This window comes from Dreissena polymorpha, chromosome 15 (genome assembly GCF_020536995.1).
Source record: "Dreissena polymorpha isolate Duluth1 chromosome 15, UMN_Dpol_1.0, whole genome shotgun sequence".
NCBI classification, from domain to species: Eukaryota; Metazoa; Mollusca; class Bivalvia; order Myida; family Dreissenidae; genus Dreissena; species Dreissena polymorpha.
In genome coordinates this window covers 14,356,986-14,376,840 of record NC_068369.1, presented here as the reverse complement: position 1 = coordinate 14,376,840, position 19,855 = coordinate 14,356,986, and the positions used below count along the sequence as shown (strand labels likewise).

General features: G+C 37.1%; 1 protein-coding gene across 1 annotated transcript in view; it reads left to right on the top strand.

Annotated features, from left to right (window-relative positions):
* The window catches only part of LOC127860908 (uncharacterized), a 345,694-nt gene that overhangs the window by 4,365 nt on the left and 321,474 nt on the right, over positions 1-19,855 (top strand). Inside the window, exons 3-11 of the mRNA XM_052399220.1 lie at positions 3,374-3,539; positions 8,846-9,028; positions 11,767-11,936; positions 12,473-12,521; positions 13,902-14,078; positions 14,644-14,820; positions 16,100-16,276; positions 17,295-17,474; positions 18,703-18,888. Of these exons, the coding sequence (XP_052255180.1) occupies positions 3,374-3,539; positions 8,846-9,028; positions 11,767-11,936; positions 12,473-12,521; positions 13,902-14,078; positions 14,644-14,820; positions 16,100-16,276; positions 17,295-17,474; positions 18,703-18,888 (1,465 nt within the window). The remainder of the gene's footprint in view (positions 1-3,373; positions 3,540-8,845; positions 9,029-11,766; positions 11,937-12,472; positions 12,522-13,901; positions 14,079-14,643; positions 14,821-16,099; positions 16,277-17,294; positions 17,475-18,702; positions 18,889-19,855) is intronic.

The window sequence follows — 19,855 nt, the reverse complement described above, 5'->3', positions numbered from 1 at the left end:
CGAGACAATCAACAAGATAATAGGACCCCCGTCAATTGACATGACGCCCCTTATCAGTGATCGCTCCGCCCACTTAATCACGTGTCTCAGCGGGAAGAAAACCTAGACAAGCTAACACCAAATTGGCTTCTTTGCCTATAGACTGCATATAGATTTACGCGATATTCCGGATGATTTTATGGACTTGTTTAACACCATATTACACTTGTAAAGAGGTTGATGTCCATTTAGTTATTATGTAAATGCAAAAATAACGATTAAAGAGAACATCAGCTATTTATAAACGGGTTAATCGGGTACAGTTAAACACGGCTCTCAAACGCTTGCGCGTTTACCGAAATCGAACCAGTTATGACGTGTAATGGTCGCATTTGCAATAAATTAACACTTCACCGGTATTTACCCGTGTTATAAACAAATTATTACCGAAACATTCCCCCCTACCCGTGTATTTGACACGAAATAGCGCTTTATGACTGGGAATTCGGTGAAGTTTTACAGCGCTTTCTGACGCCGGGTGGGTACCTCAATCCCACATGTTATTGCGTATAAAAGTGATATTAATCATATTAAAAATTGCTTTATGGGACATTTATCATCACTATAATTTAAAGCGCAAAAACAACACAGTAAGTTTGTACATTTTCTGATATAAAGTAGCGTTGTACGAAATGGAATACGGTCAGGCTATTATAAATTAATAAGGCTACCAATACCAGACGCTCGCGGCAGGGGGTACCGACTTCCCCGAAGTTACCCGCATTTATTGGTTAACTAATATCAGTAATAATAACTCTTTTACAATAGCATTTATCGATACGTCTTTATTAAAATAATAACAAAATGGTTTTCACTTGTTTCTGACACACACAGAAACGCGATTTTTAACGGGATTTCGTAAAGTTACACGAATGGGTACCAAAATTCTCAATTATTTACATGCACACGTGACATAATACATACTTAATAATGCTTAGTTATTGCTTATAGGACATTTCAAGTTTTGTGAAATAAATTAATGTTCTATAAAGGGGATCTCGGTAATTCTTGAAGCATCCACTCGCTTTTGTCAAGACCGCATTGCCGCGTTGGAAATGGTATAAATGTAATTCATCTAAATTATTCTTTCTGGATACCAATGTCAGAGTTGGCATTAACCCTTTTTACACCGTTTTTGCCATATTTCATTTCCGTTTTTAATCCGAACAAAATTAACGAAACTCGTTTAAAAAATGCGATCTAGGCATTCGAAGCTCCTAGTGTGGATTAAAAGCGTTTATTGGTGCACCACATGAGTGCAAATGTGTAGATTACCGTTAATAAGATAATATATCACATGTCACCTTCAAATAACATGTATGATGTCAATTAAGTGCATTACTATCAGAGTAATAAAACACAGCATGAATTAGGTTTCATAATGGGTTTATTTCTCTTTAAGTAATGCAGATGAACCTTGCTTCTGACCTAGTAACTGATAAAACTATTTTAAAAAAAGTGAAATATTATGTGATAATCAGATCGATAAACATAAACTATTGAAATCTGCTAGTATATCCGATAAAAATATATTATAATTGTCTTTGACAGTGTTGACGTTCAGTTGTTCGTGGTGACGACCGCATGTATTTATACATCTCTTACACTTCTCAAGATCTCTTTTCGGCTTTGGAAACGATATAAATTAAATGTCACCAAACTAATCTTTCAGGATATCGATTGTCCGAGTGACATAATCCCATTGACACGTTTAACCATTTTAATCGTTTTTTAAAGAGGAAAAACACAAGAAACTCTTTGGAATAAAAGTGAACCTAAACATGTAGCTTGTCTAGAAAATTGGCGGACAGGTCGTTGCAAACGAATGCGCCCGATTATCGATCGCTGATTGGTGGATCAATTCTAGTCATGTCAATTGATCGATTTTGATGGATCTTAGTCAAATTGTTTATCTTAAAAATATCTTTGCCCAGAACATATCTGTGAAATGTGTCTCTCCCAAAACTATGTCACCAGGTCAAATCTTAGTGAAACCTCATGAATATTCAAGAAGCTGCATTTATAATTTAATCTTTGCACAACTTGCTCAGAATTTCTCGCTTGACAGTATATAGGCCAAGTTTGAAATCTCGGTCATGTGGGTAAAAAATCAGGCACAGGGTCAAATCTTAGAAAAATCTTTAACCACTCTAGAAGCCACATGTATGACCCAATCTTGAGAAAAAATGGTCAGAATGTTCATCTTTACAATATCAAGGTTTAGTTGCATTCTGGATCATGTGCATATAAAAATAGGTCAACAGGACAAATTAATAAGAGAATAACCTTATTACCACTCAAGAGGCAACTGTATTACTCAATCTTGTTGAAAGATTGCCAGAATGTTTATGTTGACACTATCTAGGTCATGTTAGAAACTGGGGACATTTGTTTTGAAAAACAAGGTCACTCGAATCAAAGACAACAAAACCTTAACAATTTAAAGGTGACATTTATGCATATATATGGATGAAATGTGTGCAGAATGTAAATCTTTATAATATTCAGGCTGAATTGAATCTGGGTTAGGTGCTATAAAAAACAAGGTTACCATATCAAATCTTTGAAAACTATTGTAACCGCTCTTGACGCCACATTCATGACTAAATCTTACTTCAGCATGTTCAGAATATTTATCTTGGCAATACCTAGAACAAAGTTAAATCTGCTGCATTTGCGTCCAAAAACTAGTTACCATGTTAAATTGTTGAAAAATATTGTAACCTGACTCTATATGCCCCATATATTCTCAATCTCACTGAACATGGTCTGATAAAAGAACTGTTTTTCTGCCTGCTTCAGTGCTGTAATTTTTAACCAGGTTTTCCGAAGGAAAAAAACTGGTTATTAGATTGGCGAATGCAGGTGGGCTGGGCGGGCGGTCGGGCGGGCGGAACAAGCTTGTCCGCTCTCTAATTCAAATAGTTTTCAATCCGATCTTTACGAAACTTGGTCAGAAGTTGTTTCTAGACAATATCTTGGTCAAGTTCCAATATGGGTCATGCTGGGGTCAAAAACTAGGTCACAGGGTCGAAAAACAGATTGATTTTGAACAAGGGGGGTAATTGTGATGAACAATCAGTAGCAATGCACATTTTGAGTTGCAGTTGTTCTCCCTTTATCAGACTTTTTTTATTGAAAACCTGGTTTTGTGACAATTTTGTCCCTTGTTCATTATTTATATTTAATCAATACCTTAACAAATAATGTAACTGTTTCTATATTGAATGCATTACCATGGTTAACCATCATAAAGAGCTCTTAAATTTAAAGACAATGCAGAAGATAACAGATATTTAATACTATTTGTTTTGTTTAGTGCACACAACAATAGTGTCATGTCCTTCATTGCCTAATCCTGCAAATGGAATCATCAATATCGTGGGTAACACAGCAGGCTACACGTGTTACCCGGGCTATGAGATCGGTTTTTGTCTTTCGAACCTGCGACACAAACACAGGAGTCTGGTCTGGCGTTCACAGCAACTGCACCATCAAGGGTAAGTGGAGGCTTTGAGACGGAGGTATTGCTGCTCCATGCTTTCACAGTCAGCAGTGGCAATAATTCTAATACACCAATAGAGGGAGGTATTTCTGCTCCATGCTTTCACAGTCAGCAGTGGGAACTAATTCTTATACACCAATAGAGGGAGGTATTGCTGCTCCATGCTTTCACAGTCAGAAGTGGGCACTAATTCTAGTACACCCAATAGAGGGAGGTATTGCTGCTCCATGCTCTCACAGTCAGCAGTGGGCACTAATTGTAATACACCAATAGAGGGAGGTATTGCTGCTCCATGCTTTCACAGTCAGCAGTGGGCACTAATTGTAATACACCAATAGAGGGAGATATTGCTGCTCCATGCTTTCACAGTCAGCAGTGGGCACCAATTGTGATACATCAATAGAGGGAGGTATTGCTGCTCCATGCTTTCACAGTCAGCAGTGGGCACTAATTCTAATACACCAATAGAGGGAGGTATTTCTGCTCCATGCTTTCACAGTCAGCAGTAGGCACTAATTGTAATATACCAATAGAGGGAGGTATTGCTGCTCCATGCTTTCACAGTCAGCAGTGTGCACTAATTCTAATAACACCAATAGAGGGAGGTATTTCTGCTCCATGCTTTCACAGTCAGCAGTGGGCACTAATTCTAATACACCAATAGAGGGAGGTATTGTTGCTCCATGCTTTAACAGTCAGCAGTGGGCACTAATTCTAGTACAACCCAATAGAGGGAGGTATTGCTGCTCCATGCTTTTACAGTCAGCAGTGGGCACTAATTGTAATACACAAATAGAAGGAGGTATTGCTGCTCCATGCTTTCACAGTCAGCAGTGGGCACTAATTGTGAAACACCAATAGAGGGAGGTATTGCTGCTCCATGCTTTCACAGTCAGCAGTGGGCACTAATTGTAATACACCAATAAAGGGCTGTTTTGCTGCTCCATGCTTTCACAGTCAGCAGTGGGCACTAATTGTAATACACCAATAGAGGGAGGTATTGCTGCTCCATGCTTTCACTGTCAGCAGTGGGCACTAATTTTAATACACCAATAGAGGGAGGGTATTGCTGCTCCATGCTTTCACAGTCAGCAGTGGGCACTAATTGTAATGCACCAATAGAAGGGAGGTATTGCTGCTCCATGCTTTCACAGTCAGCAGTGTGCACTAATTGTGATATACCAATAGAGGGAGGTATTGCTGCTCCATGCTTTCACAGTCAGCAGTGGGCACTAATTGTAATACCCAATAAAGGGAGGTATTGCTGCTCCATGCTTTCACAGTCAGCAGTGGGCACTAATTGTAATACACCAATAGAGGGAGGTATTTCTGCTCCATGCTTTCACAGTCAGCAGTGGGCACTAATTTCTAATACACCAATAGAGGAGGGTATTGCTGCTCCATGCTTTCACAGTCAGCAGTGGGCACTAATTGTAATACACCAATAGAGGGAGGCATTGCTGCTCATGCTTTCACAGTCAGCAGTGGGCACTAATTGTAATACACCAATAGAGGGAGGTATTGCCTGCTCCATGCTTTCACAGTCAGCAGTGGGCACTAATTGTTATACACAAATAAAGGGAGATTTTGCTGCTCCATGCTTTCACAGTCAGCAGTGTGCACTAATTGTAATACACCAATAGAGGGAGGTATTGCTGCTCCATGCTTTCACAGTCAGCATTGGGCACTAATTCTTATACATCAATAGAGGGAGGTATTGCTGCTCCATGCTTTAACAGTCCGCAGTGTGCACTAATTGTAATACACCAATAGAGGGAGGTATTGCTGCTCCATACTTTCACAGTCAGCAGTGGGCACTAATTGTAATACACCAATAGAGGGAGGTATTGCTGCTCCATGCTTTCACAGTCAACAGTGTGCACTAATTGTAATACACCAATAGAGGGAGGTATTGCTGCTCCATGATTTCACAGTCAGCATTGGGCACTAATTGTAATACACCAATAGAGGGAGTTATTGCTGCTCCATGCTTTCACAGTCAGCAGTGGGCACTAATTCTAATACACAAATAGAGGGAGGTATTGCTGCTCCATGCTTTCACAGTCAGCAGTGGGCACTATTCTAATACACCAATAGAGGGAGGTATTGCAGCTCCATGCTTTCACAGTCAGCAGTGGGCACTAATTATAATACACCAATAGAGGGAGGTATTGCTGCTCCATGCTTTCACAGTCAGCAGTGGGCACTAATTGTAATACACCAATAGAGGGAGGTATTGCTGCTCCATGCTTTCACAGTCAGCAGTGGGCACTAATTGTAATACACCAATAGAGGGAGGTATTGCTGCTCCATGCTTTCAAAGTCACCAGTGTGCAATTATTGTTATTCACCAATAGAGGGAGGTATTGCTGCTCCATCCTTTCACAGTCAGCAGTGGGCACTAATTCTAATACACCAATAGAGGGAGGTATTGCTGCTCCATGCTTTCACAGTCAGCAGTGGGCACTAATTCTAATACACCAAAAGAGGGAGGTATTGCTGCTCCATGCTTTCACAGTCAGCAGTGGGCACTAATTCTAATACACCCAATAGTTACATGAGCCTTGGTCTGGGAAAACTGGGCTTAATGTATGCATGTAAAGTGTCATCTCATGTCAGCATGTGCATTAATTCTGCACAAGCATATAAGGGATGACACTTTCCCCTTTTACTGTATTTTTATGCCCTCTTTCGAAGAAAAGGGGGCATATAGTGATCAGACTGTCCGTCTGTCCGTCTGTCTGTCTGTCTGTCTGTCTGTCTGTCTGTCTGTCTGTCTGTCTGTCTGTCTGTCTGTCTGTCTGTCTGTCTGTCTGTCTGTCTGTCTGTCTGTCTGTCTGTCTGTCCGTCTTTACGTCACACTTTGCGTTTAGGTTTCGAAAATGCTCATAACTTCTATGTCCATTGAGATATAACCTTCATATTTGGTATGCGTGTGTATATGGACAAGGCCTTTCCAAAAACACAAAAATTTTAACCCCGGTGACCTTGACCTTGAAATTAGGGTCGCGTTTAGGTTTCGAAATTTGCGTTTAGGTTTCGAAAAATTCTCATAACTTCTATGTCCCTTGAGATATAACCTTCATATTTGGTTTGCATGTGTATATGGACATGGCCTTTCCATACGCACAAAATTTTTACCCATGTCACCTTGACCTTGAACTAAGGGTCCGCATTTAGGTTTCGAAATCTGCGTTTAGGTTTCAACAAATGCTCATAACTTCTATGTCCCTTGAGATATAACCTTCATATTTGGTATGCATGTGTATATGGAGAAGGCCTTTCCATACACACACAAATTTTTACCCCTGTGACCTTGATCTTGAACTTAGGGTTCACGTTTAGGTTTCAAAATCTGCGTTTATGTTTCGAAAAATGCTCATAACTTCTATGTCCTTTGAGATATAACCTTCATATTTGGTATGCATGTGAACCTATATGGACAAGGCCTTTCCATACACACAAAAATTTTAACCCCGGTGACCTTGACCTTGAACTTAGGGTCCGCGTTTAGGTTTGGAAATCTGCGTTTAGGTTTCGAGAAATGCTCAAAACTTCTATGTCCCTTGAGATATTACCTTCTTATTTAGTATGTATGTGTATATGGACAAGGCCTTTCCATACACACACAAATTTTGACCCCTGTGACCTTGACCTTAAAGTTAGGGACCACGTTTAGGTTTCGAAATCTGCGTTTAGGTTTTGAAAAATGCTCATAACTTCTATGTCTCTTGAGATATAACCTTTATATTTGGTATGCATGTGTATATGGACAAGGCCTTTCCACATGCACACAAATTTTGACCCCTGTGACCTTGACCTTGAACTTAGGGTCCGCGTTTAGGTTTCGAAATCTGCGTTTAGGTTTCGAAAAAAAAGCTCATAACTTCTATCAGGCGTTTATAGGGGGCATAAGTCATCCTATGGTGACAGCTCTTGTTCCTTTAAAGACAGTCTCTCTTTTCCAAAAATCAACTTAAGGCTAAAAAGTCTCAATTGAAGGTTCCCAATTGAAGGTTTCCAATTAAAAAATAATATTTTTTGGTAATTTTACTTTTTGATCTCAACATTTTATCTCTCATTCAGCTATATAAATTCAAACTTACTAAATATAATACTGAAATTTTTATTCTCAATTTTGAAGCATGTTTAGGAAAACAACAACAACACTAATTTGCCAAAACTTTCAGAATTTCCCAATCCAAAAGGGACCCTGACCCATTCCCAAAATAGTGAAAAAAACACTGGTCGTTGTGAAACATTAATAATGCTTGCTACTTTGATTAACATAATTGCAATTGCCTTTACAGCGTCTCTTTAATGTAGGCGAAATAAATAATAAAGTTGTTTGTTGATATGAGTAATTGTATTATTCTGATTATAACATTCAATCATAAAAAGCATTCATTAATACATGAAACCGTTGTAAGTTTGCATTCTCTAAAACTTAAAAGTTTTAGTAATTCCATTGGTGGTCAGTGTTCCTGATGCATAAAATCATCACTAGAAATCTTGGTCAAAGTCCATTATGGTCAGCTATGCCAAAACCAGATATTTGCTGTAGAAATATGTCTTTCCAATCTTAAAAAAGGTATTTATATTGTTACACATTCAGACATTTTTACAAATAGGCTTTGCTTTCTAAAATCAAGTGATGTGTAAACAGAGTGATAGAAAATTCTTACACTTCTGTAAATGATATGAATATATATAGTTGGTTTATTGCATTGTTCATACTGGTTGAATGCAATATCATCAGTTGCAGGTTTTGTTTTCAATCACTACTGATTTAAAGATTTTGATAGGCATAGAATCTGGTCATGCTTTCTACATACATTAGAATGTCATAAGTTCGTTAAAACCACAATGGGACCAAAGAGATAATGTCATCAAACATAATAAAGCAACTTTTGTAGAGCCTTTATTTCTCATGTTAGCAATATAATTTAATACACAGTTAATGACGTGGGTTTGAATATTGTAATTTGTAAGCCATCATCGTGATCTTAACAAAAGCAGCATTTAAATGATCTTTATCAAATGACACAAGTACTTAAGTTCTACTCAGGAAAAACATCAATATTATTTCAACACAAATAGCTAAAAACATAACACACTATTTTTCCAACACAATTACCTTCAACAATAACACAATCTTTTTTCTACCCTATGAGCTAGAGACATAACACAAACTTTGTCAACACAATTGCTTATAAATATAACACAATTTTTTTCAACACTATTAGCTACAATATATAATAAGTCTTACCTTCCTGAGGCCAAGTGTGCGTTATATTTCAGACTGCGGTATACCCAGCAATCCCCAGAATGGTTATACAAACTACACTAGCACAACATACGGATCTGTGGCAGTGTCAGGATGTCTGGAAGGTTACATTTTAACTGCTGGTGTTGGCGGTGAAAATAGGACCTGCACCCTTAACAAGACGTGGACAGGAGGAATCCCCACATGCACCATCATACGTAAACCAATGTTACCTTTGAACCCTTTACCAATCAAATATGCAACTTGACGCGTGTTGAGTCCCTGAAAAAAAGTAAATTAAATAGAAAACCTTTCACACTACATGTAGTTTCAAGTTTTAAGATACTAATGAGCATCAAACATTATAAAACCTGGGCCAGTATTCACGAACCCATGGACTTAAGAATAAAGAATAGACTAAGTTCCAATAAAAATACATCCAGCATTTGAATATATACAGGCTTCCAATGGTGATCATGTAATTAACAAACTGTTCTACACGATGAATTATGTAGACAGTGGTGGTAAATATCATATTTGACTCAGAATTAAATCAGTTCTTGAGTTATCAAATTTAAAGAATATTCTTTATTCTTGGACTTAAGTCTAAGAATTGTTTCGTGAATACGGGCCCTGAACAGACTGTGTGTTACTCGCAGGCTGTTCTGGTTTTATGGTGGTTGCATTGAGCCTTTTTCACTTTGCATTTGTTTGGAAAATTGTTATAGCTGTTTTTTGTTTTGAATTATACAAATATATGATATTATCAGAATTGTGGACAAATCATTCATATGTTAGAAATACTGCAACTCCAATATATCGCGGTTGAAGGGATCCAAAGATCGCGACCGTGATATATCCGGAGCGCGATATAAATTGTGAAGTTATTCATCATGTATATGTATGAATTAGCATAGTTTGGCAATCTCAAAACACACTATTTACTTACCATATTGATTTGTGTGTTACATCCATATGTTATTCATTGGTATAACACAAATCATTATTCCATGTAACTTGATGTAAGTATTTTGAAATGCATATAATTAAATTTGTAATCCGAAACAACATTGTCAAATGTTATTGTTCAAGAAAGCATGCACAAATTAGAACCATTTACAAAATGACGTCATTCACCTCATGAAAAGCATGGAAAGTTTGACAAACTGAGGGACATGATTCACCTCTCAATTAAAAGCAAATAATTTACACTGTATCTAAAGCGCAAAGATTGCTGAGATAGGTCAGTATTGACTTGTGACAATTACAGTTGTAATTGTATACACCTTCATGTGTTTACTGGTGCGTTTCGGCAGTTCAAAGCAAATTCAATAGAGAATGGTTAACACCCAAATTGACCTGTGATGTTTGACAAGTTGGATTATTGTTTATCGCAGTACACAGGTGCTAGAGTGGTGTACAATGAGAGCAAACAATCTGGTTAAAACTGGATTATGAATGTCGGATTAAACAGAAATTAAGGTGGGTGAAAAAAGGGTAAAATACAACTTTGAAACGGATTTTATCTCATCAAATTCTCAGATTTTAAAGCATGTTATTTAGAGATTATGCTCATCAGATTTTTGGGAGCCATAGCCGATTCGCGATATATTGGACAACGCGATATAACGGACCGTGATATATTGGAGTTCAGTGTATATATAATACATTTACTTAAATGTTGTATAAAAAGTATGCAAAAAAATTAATGAGTTATTTTTTGCTCGTGCATTCATTGAATAGAGCGTGATAACCTACTCCTTTTAATGATGGCGTAAACTCAACGCTCTTGTTATGGTCAAAGTGCAATATCTCCATTCACTGTTTTTTATGCCCCCGGTAGGGTGGCATATAGCAGTTGAACTGTCAGCAATATTGAAGATATCAACTTGATATTTGACATGCATTTGTATCTCATGAAGCTGCACATTTTGAGTGGTGAAAGGTCAAGGTCAAGGTCATCCTTCAAGGTCAAAGGTAAAAAAAACAAATCCAAGGGAAGTAACAAGCTTTAAAGAGAGATAATTTCTATTTATCATTTGGCAGGTACAGATCATTTTCACAAGCGAAGTAATATAAAAAATATTACTTTCCTTGTGAAAATGATCGGTACCTGCCAAATGATATAATCCAAAGGGATATAGTAAAAATAAAATTTAAATCAAAACGGCACAGTAGGGGGCATTGTGTTTCTGACAAACACATCTCTTGTTAATACAGGTATTCAATTAAACTTTCTCACACGTTTTGGGGTCATTGTGTGATGCCACTAACAAAGATACATTAATTACTCTGACCTGCAATTTAGTAGAATTATTCCTCCCTTTATACTGAAAATTTGTTCAGGTAATCTTGAAACATATCACAGTTCGAACTGTACATATTCAGTTGAAACTTAGCACATGTCTGCTGGTCATTATGTCAGTTCCATAACTCAGATGTGTAATTTTAGAACAATTATGCCTCTTGCATGTATTAAAAAATTTATTAAGGTAAATGTGCAACATCTCCATATCATTGTTTCTTTCAATGGATTTAAATTAAAACCTCACATATGTATGGGGCAATTGTGAAGAGTAACCAAACAATTTCCATGTACTTAGAAAACATTCTGGTTAATATAATTGCATGCAACCACTCCATATTTCTATATCTGCTACCGATATTGAAATAACTCTTCACATATATAAACATTCACTGACATAGACCTATAACTGTGACCAGCTTTAACAGGATTATACCAACTTTTGTACTTATAAAAGTCCAGTGAATTTTTGCTTTCAAGATGTTGTGTAGAATGAGGATTGCGTGCGACAATTAAATATCTCGGTTACAGCTGCATGTATTGAATTGATACTTCACAAATGTTTTGGGAATCTAGCAAGAATGCAAGCTCACAGACCGTGGAAGAGTTTCTACTTTTGAAGCAAACATAATTTTAAGTAAATATTTTTAGGTTGCAGCAATTTGACGGATCCAGTTAACGGTAGAGTGACCTACCCAGACAATACTTACAGCTCTATTGCAACATTCACGTGTAATGAAGGCTACGGGATGAATGGTGACAGTCAGCGGACTTGTGGGTTGATTGGCTGGAACTCTACCTCCCCTACCTGTACTATCAAGGTAAGACTTGCTATATGGAGCTCTGACTACCCTAACTGTAATATCAAAGGTAATACTTGCTATACGGACTTAGACTACCCTAACTGTACTCTCAAAGGTCAGGCTTGCTAAACGGAGCTCTGGTTTCCCTATCTGTAATATAAAAGGCAAGACTTGCTATATGGAGCTCTGACTACCCTAACTGTACTCTTAAAGGTCAGGCTTGCTAAATGGAGCTCTGACTACCCTACTGTACTCTCACACGTAAGGTTTGCTTTATGGAATTCTGAATACCCGACTGTACTCTAAAAGATAAGGCTTGCTATATGGAGCTCTTACTACCCTATCTGTACTCTCACAGGTCAGACTTGCTTTATGGAGTTTTGACTTCCCTAACTGTACTCTCAAAGGTAAAGCTTGCTATATGGAACTCTGACTACCCTTACTGTACTCCCACATGTAACGCTTGCGGTATGGAGTTCTGACTACCGTCACTGTACTCTCACAGGTCAGGCTTGCTATAAGGACCTCTGACTACCCTAAATGTACTCTCACAGGTCAGGCTTGCTATATGGAGCTATGACTACCGTAACTGTACTCTCACAGGTAAGGCTTGCTATATGGAGCTCTGACTAACCCAACTGTACTCTTACAGATTATGCTTGTTATGTGAAGCTCTGACTACCCTAACTATACTCTCACAGGTAAGGCTTGCTTTATGGAACTCTGACTACCCTAACTGTACTCTCAAAGGTAAGGCTTGCTATACGGAACTCTGACTACCCTTATTGTACTCTCAAAGGTAAGGCTTGCGATATGGAACTCTGACGCCCCTTATTGTACTCTCAAAAGTAAGACTTGCTATATGTAGCTCTGACTACCCTTATTGTACTCTCATAGGAAAGGCTTGCTATATGAAGCTCTGACTACTCTAGCTATACTCTCACATGTAAGGCTTGCGATATGTAGCTCTGACTACCCTTACTCTACTCTCGAAGGTAAAGCTTGCTATATGGAACTCTGACTACCCTAACTGTACACTCACAGGTAACGCTTGCTATCGAGCTCTACCTGTACGATCAAAGGTAAAAATTGCAATATGAAGCTCTCGCTAGCCTAACTGTGCTCTCACAGGTTAGGCTTACTATATGGAGCTCTGATTAATATAACTGTACTCTCAAAAGTAAGGCTTGCTATATTGAGCTATACCTCCCCTACATGTACTCTAACAAGTAAGGCTTGTTATATTGAGCTGTACCTCCACTACTTGTACTCTCAAAGGTGAGGCTTGCTTTATTTAGCTCTGACTACACACATGTACTCTCATAGGTAACGCTTGCTATATGGTATCACGTCTGTAGCTGGCAAGTAAGCAGTATACTCGCTGGTCAAACATGATATATGGTATTTTTTCTGGTTTGGGAAAATCTGTTTTACATTCACCAGATAAAATGTGCTTTACGACAACGTGTCTGCATAGTAAGTTAATTGTTTAATACCACGTTAAAATGCTATTCATATGTATGTAGCGGTAAAGTCACAAGTGCTCTTTAATGTACAAAATGCTCTATGGTCTTATGTCTGTGTAGTATATGTCAGCTTTACAATCACAGGTAGATCTTGATAGATTAAAGAATATGTAGTGGGGAAGTCAGTTGTAACAATCAAATGTCTTATTTTGTTCTCTCAGCTATCTCTCAGCATTACCATTCACACTTATGTACTGACAATGGCAGCTGTTCTGATGCTTTACAATCACATGTCTGTAGTACAACTGTCAGCAGTAGTAACTCTTGACAATAAGTAATGGTGCTTTACAATAGTAAGGTTCAAACTAAAACTAATATTCCAAAGCTAGGATTTGAAGACTTGGATCTTGCAAAACAATATAAGCAAAAGGCTTGTTGTTGAAATTTTAGTTGTTATTTCAACATTTAGTACAGTTTTATTAATGTAGTTATAAACTCTTAATTTCTTTATTTCTAGACTGTGGCCGTCTGGAGGTAACCAATGGTGATGTTACTTTCTCCAATGGACTTACAACATTTAATGAGATAGCCTCGTACACTTGTAAGACTGGTTACGATCTGAGAGGATCGGCCACCCGTACCTGTGAGGCGTCCGGCAATTGGAGCTTGTCGGCACCGACCTGTGTTATCTTGGGTACGCTTGTCCATGTTAAACACAACTGTATGAAATTGGATGCGAATGTTTACATTTTCACAGTCTTGTTCACAGCACGAAGTCCACAGAACCAGATTTAAATTTGTATTTGAATATTTTTTTTATTAAAAGTCACAGTAACTGTTGTGAAAGATATTTATTTTAAACCTGGATTTGCCTTAATCAATCAACATAGAATCGAACAGTGTATTTTTATGCCCCCGGATCGAATGATCGGGGACATATTGTTTTTGGCCTGTCTGTCTGTCATTCTGTCCCAAAATTTTAACCTTGGTTAAAGTGTTGCGATAACTTTTGCAATCTTGAAGGTAGCAACTTGATATTTGGTATGCACGTGTATCTCATGAAGCTGCACATTTTGAGTGGTGAAAGGTAAAGAACATTCTTCAAGGTCAAAAGTAAAAAAATACAATCCAAGGGAAGTTATAAGCTTTAAAAGGGAGATAATTTCTAAACCTGCCAAATGATATATTGAAATATTATTTCAAAGCGACGCAAAAGGGGCATTGTGTTTCTGACAAACACATCTCTTGTTTATTTCTAGACTGTGGCTCTCTTACAATAAACAATGGTGTTGTTACCCTCTCCAATCGAGCTACAACATTTAATGAGACAGCCACCTACACTTGTAACACTGGTTACCATCTGACTGAAGAAGCTGTACGTACCTGTGAGGCATCTGGCAGATGGAGCATGTCTGCACCGACTTGTGTCATACGCGGTTAGCTATTTTATTTAATATATATATTATTTAAAATATGTTTCAAATAAGTCTACATATGTACACACATACATTCAATTATGTACTTTTGAATTTCCCATACAATTATTATTTAAATAATGTTTGCTCACAAGTTTTCGGGATGCATTACTTCTTTAGCCAAATGCTCATTTTAAATAAATCACTTTAATTCATAAACTACATAATTGAATTGCAATAATGTTTGAAATTATTGAAGTGAGATTGTTATTGTAGATGATATGATGCTATTGTTTCTGCCTTAATTGTGACTGTAAGGCTGTTGTATTGTATCGAAGACAAGCAAATGTACAGTTGATATGATGATATGATGTCTGTGTTTATTGTAACAGGGGGGCTTATTGTATCGTTGTATCATATCATAGAAGTAAAAAATTGATGATAAGTTGCCTGCCGTTATTGTAACTGTAAGATTGTTGTTGTGTATCTAACGAGAAAAAATGTTGATATGATGCTATGATTAAATGATGTCTGTCCTTATTGTAAAAGGATATGATGGTGTTATCTTTAAATGTAACAGGGAGGGCGTTGCATTGTATTCAACAATGTAATTGGGGTTAATATGATGCTATGTCTGCCTTAATTGTGACTGGGAGTTGATTGTATTTTATCTAACAAGCCCAACAATTTTGAAGGTCGTTCAGAAGTCGTCTACAATTATTATTTGACCAACAAACTGACTATATTTATTTACATGGTATGTCTTTAAACGAATATGCCATTATATTATATGCTTATTATTTAAAAATCATTTTTTCTATTTCATCTCTAAGACGTTAGACATTGTTCCCATTGGAATTTTGTACATATTAAGGCACATCAACAAATAAATTGATTAAGTTGACAATACAATTGCATTTGTTTTATTATTATACTTTTTGCATCATACTCTGTCATGCTTGTAATTTTACTCTAAAATATGGCAAATGTTATTTATATTTAACATTATGCATATTATATCGTTTAAAGTCGACGCTGAAGTTCTATTTCTTGTTCTTACCAACAGATTTTAGAAATTCGTATGCTTCAATGATGCAAATAAAATAAGCAAATATATATAGTTACAATAAGAAATAAATATTACAAACAATCTGGCAGAAATAAAGTTGCTCATTGAGAACAAATGTGAATAAAACAATTATTCTGAGAAATTGCAAAAACATTGATAATAGCTTCAAGATTCAATGTGTTACCCTTTTGCTGTGTATATATGGTAAATCTTCCATTTCAATCGTTACAGATTGTGGCTTTCTAAGCGACCCTGTTAATGGACTTGTGAACTTTGTTGATGGGACAACGTATAATAGATCTGCCGCATATTCATGTATCCCTGGATATGAAATGAATGGACCTATGCTGAGAGTTTGTCAAGCAGACGGAACGTGGGAGGGAATTGCACCGACCTGCCTGATACATGGTATAGTGCATGATATATATACATGTAATGTAATTGTACATCTGTATTCATAATTTTTCTTCAAAGTGTATTATAATGACAAATAGTTCTCTTGTTTTAATAACTATCTTTCTATTAAGTGATTCTCAATAATTATCTAATATCAATAGCCGCAGATCTCTTAAGACAATTTGTATACACCTTTAACAATTTGTTGGAGTGCAGAGTCTGTATTGGAATCGCTTTGTCCTGTTTATACCTGTTGTAAGTTAGCCTATAAATGACTTTCAGCTGCAAATTTGGCATACAAGACCTACAAGAGGCATACAATAAATGATTGAAATCATCTGACTCAAATATCCAAATGCATGCGAATCTATGTAAAACGCAGGGGCATCATGTTCACTTAAAACATTGTCAGAATGTGTGGTCAATAGTCTGTAACTTAGTCATTGACACACGATAAACGGAGACAAAGTCCAATTTAGTTTTCTTTACGTTTTATTTCTGCTTATTAACACAATACACGGTTTCTAAATGTTTGTAAGATAAACGCGAAGACCCGCAACGGGCCCGCCCGCGACAACAAGCAATAATGCGCCTTCTGTGTTCGGCTGCGCTCGTAAGACTGGCTATTTACTGAAACGAAATACATATATCAAACGTTAACGCGTGCAAAATCTGATGGATCGTGTTATATGTCGAACTACTGCAACATAAAGATGACGTATGCATCGGACACAAAACGGCTTATATGAATTTTGTTTACCAACTATTCAATTGACCCTTTCAGTAATTTCCCAACATGCATCATCAAGGTTAATCAAAACATTGTCTAATGATTTTTTATTTTTTTCTTAATTGTAAAAACAACGATTACGCTTGAAAAAAGTTTGTCATCCTTTATGTGTTTGTACAATTATTTAAAGTTCTTTTGATATTTTTTTCCAATGATGTGCGATTATTTGTCACTTATATCATAAACAGGTATTGTTTAGATAGAACTTGTGACCATGCAACCTGAAGCTGTGTATTTCAGACTGTGGAGCCCCACCTACCTACAACAACACCCAGGTCAATATGACGAGGTCAACGTACGGATCCACAGTGTCGTACAGCTGTAATACCGGCTACAACCGGACCTCTAGAGAGAACTCGGTCTTGATATGCAATGCTACTGGTTACTGGGACGGCACAGTAGACCCATGTTTACCTGTCGGTGAGCACCAACAGTTTACTGAGATTCTAGATATTTTGACATTTAGTTATAATCCCACAAGAGTTTGTTCTACCCAAGTTACAGTGAGTTATTTCACACCAACAGTGAGTTATTCCCCATTACAATGTACACCACATGTCAAAGTTACAGTCATACTTTTTGATCAAAGTATTTAGCACAATATTGTCCAAAAAGTTCTGTTTGCTTTTTTACTTCCCAATATCTTAAATTATGTCTGTGTAGCTTGTCAAATATGTTAAACTTTATAAGTCTCATGCAAAAGCAAATGATTGCTTTCGAAGATAATGCCATATTGTGATAATTGTTTTTTACACATACTGGGGTACCAGTCTCCTGTCTTATACACAATGAGAACAAAGTTGTGTTTAAGCTTCAGTTTTAACTTTATAACGTATTTAATTTTTGTTTAATTGCTTTTCTTGTTACCAGAACTGTAATACAATGTACATACAGCGGTCAAATCTTTTTTTATAAGAAAGTCAACCGAAATGGCATCATCTGTTCAATATATTATACATAATATATATTTTAGCTAAAATTATTCCTATTTGACTAACACTGACTCTGCCGATATAAGCTTACTCACTGTATAGACTTACAGATAATTTATTATAAAAGTGTTGGTTTCGTGAGTTGATTTTGTCATAATATGACGGAAACGGCAATCATTTGAGCTATTTTCTTAATGATGGTAATTCATAACCATCCGAATTTTGTAATTAACAATATTTATTAATTAGCGTTTTATGTGCAACATCATAGGCTTTTATTGTACAACCACCTGCGTGCTATCATTCAATATATTTATTTTTATGTGTCCCTGAGCAACACTTTTGCTGTTATTGTACAATCGTCAGGCAACTGTGTTGCATTTCAGTATATAAAACTAGCGTTACTCTGTAAAAAAACAAACTAGTACACGCTAGACAACAGAAGAGATCGGACTTGTTGCATTAAGTTAGGGGACCTCCCCTATAGCGTGTCCATCAATATTCGTTAGACTGACTTAAATATCTTGTTGAACGCATGTATCTTTTTGATTCGAATATTGTGTTGACTTTGGAAGCGTCGATAGTGTTAAATTGCATAATACGTTTCAATAATCGGTCCTTCTAGTTGGGTGCGTTTTAATGCCACCGAATTTCTCAAGTGTCCATCTCCATTTCACGTTCAAGTAGTTCCACAAGTTGTTCTTTGACGGCTCTAGATTGCGGACTCCCTGCATATGTAGTAAACAGTGTGTACAGACTTAATGGGGAGAACAGAACCACTTACGGGAGCGTCGTCAACTACAGCTGTGCAACGGGCTATTACCAGTCTGGGGGACAGTCACAGCTCGCGTGTAACACGGAGGGTCAGTGGACAGGCAACCGTATCAACTGCACAATATATGGTAAGTATGTTGTCTGCGAAAGATTCTTTGTTCATCAACATTATTTATACATTTATGCTCATTTGACCGCCTTCAACAAGACCTCCAGAGGAAACTCGGCCTTGACATGCAATGCTACTGGTTTCTGGGACGGCACAGTAGCCCCTTGTTTACTTGTCGATGAGCACCAACAGTTAACTGAGAGTCTGGACTTTTTTAGCTCGGCTGTTTTCGGAGAAAACCCGAGGTATTGTCATAGCCAGCTCGTCGTCGTCGTGTCGTGTCGTCCGCGTCGCGCTAAAACCTTAACATTTTGTCAAGGTTTTGAACATTGGCTCTAAAATCAAAGTGCTTCAACCTACAACTTTGAAACTTGGTATGTAGCTGCACCTTGATTGTTCTACATGCCACACCTATTTTTGGGTCACTAGGTCAAAGGTCAAGGTCACTGTGACCTGAACAAAAAAAATCTGACAAGATTTCATTTATTTACAACTGAACCCGCAGCCGAGCGTGGCAGCCGTTATGCGGTGCTCTTGTTGCATTTAGTTATAATGCAACACAAGTTTGTTCTTCCACAGCTATAATAAGTTATACCACACCAACAGTGATATATACCCTATTACAGTATATTAATACCATATGTTAAAGACACAGTCATACTGATCTATCAAAGTATTTACCACATTATTGTCAAAAAAGGCCCGTATGTTATTTTACTTCCCAATATCTTAAAATATGTCTTAATAGATTGACAAAAATGTAAACCGATATAAGATAGAATCTCATGCAGAAACAAATGTTTGCCGTTGATGTTGAAGTCATACTGAAATAACCAATTGTGTTTTACCTACTGGGGTACCAGTCTCCTGTGTGATAGACAATTAGAACAAAGTGGGTTACTAGTATATTGTGCGATACGATCACCTGAACGGAAAACGTACCCCATTCACCATCATGTTTTTTAAGTACATTCTGTTTTAATTAT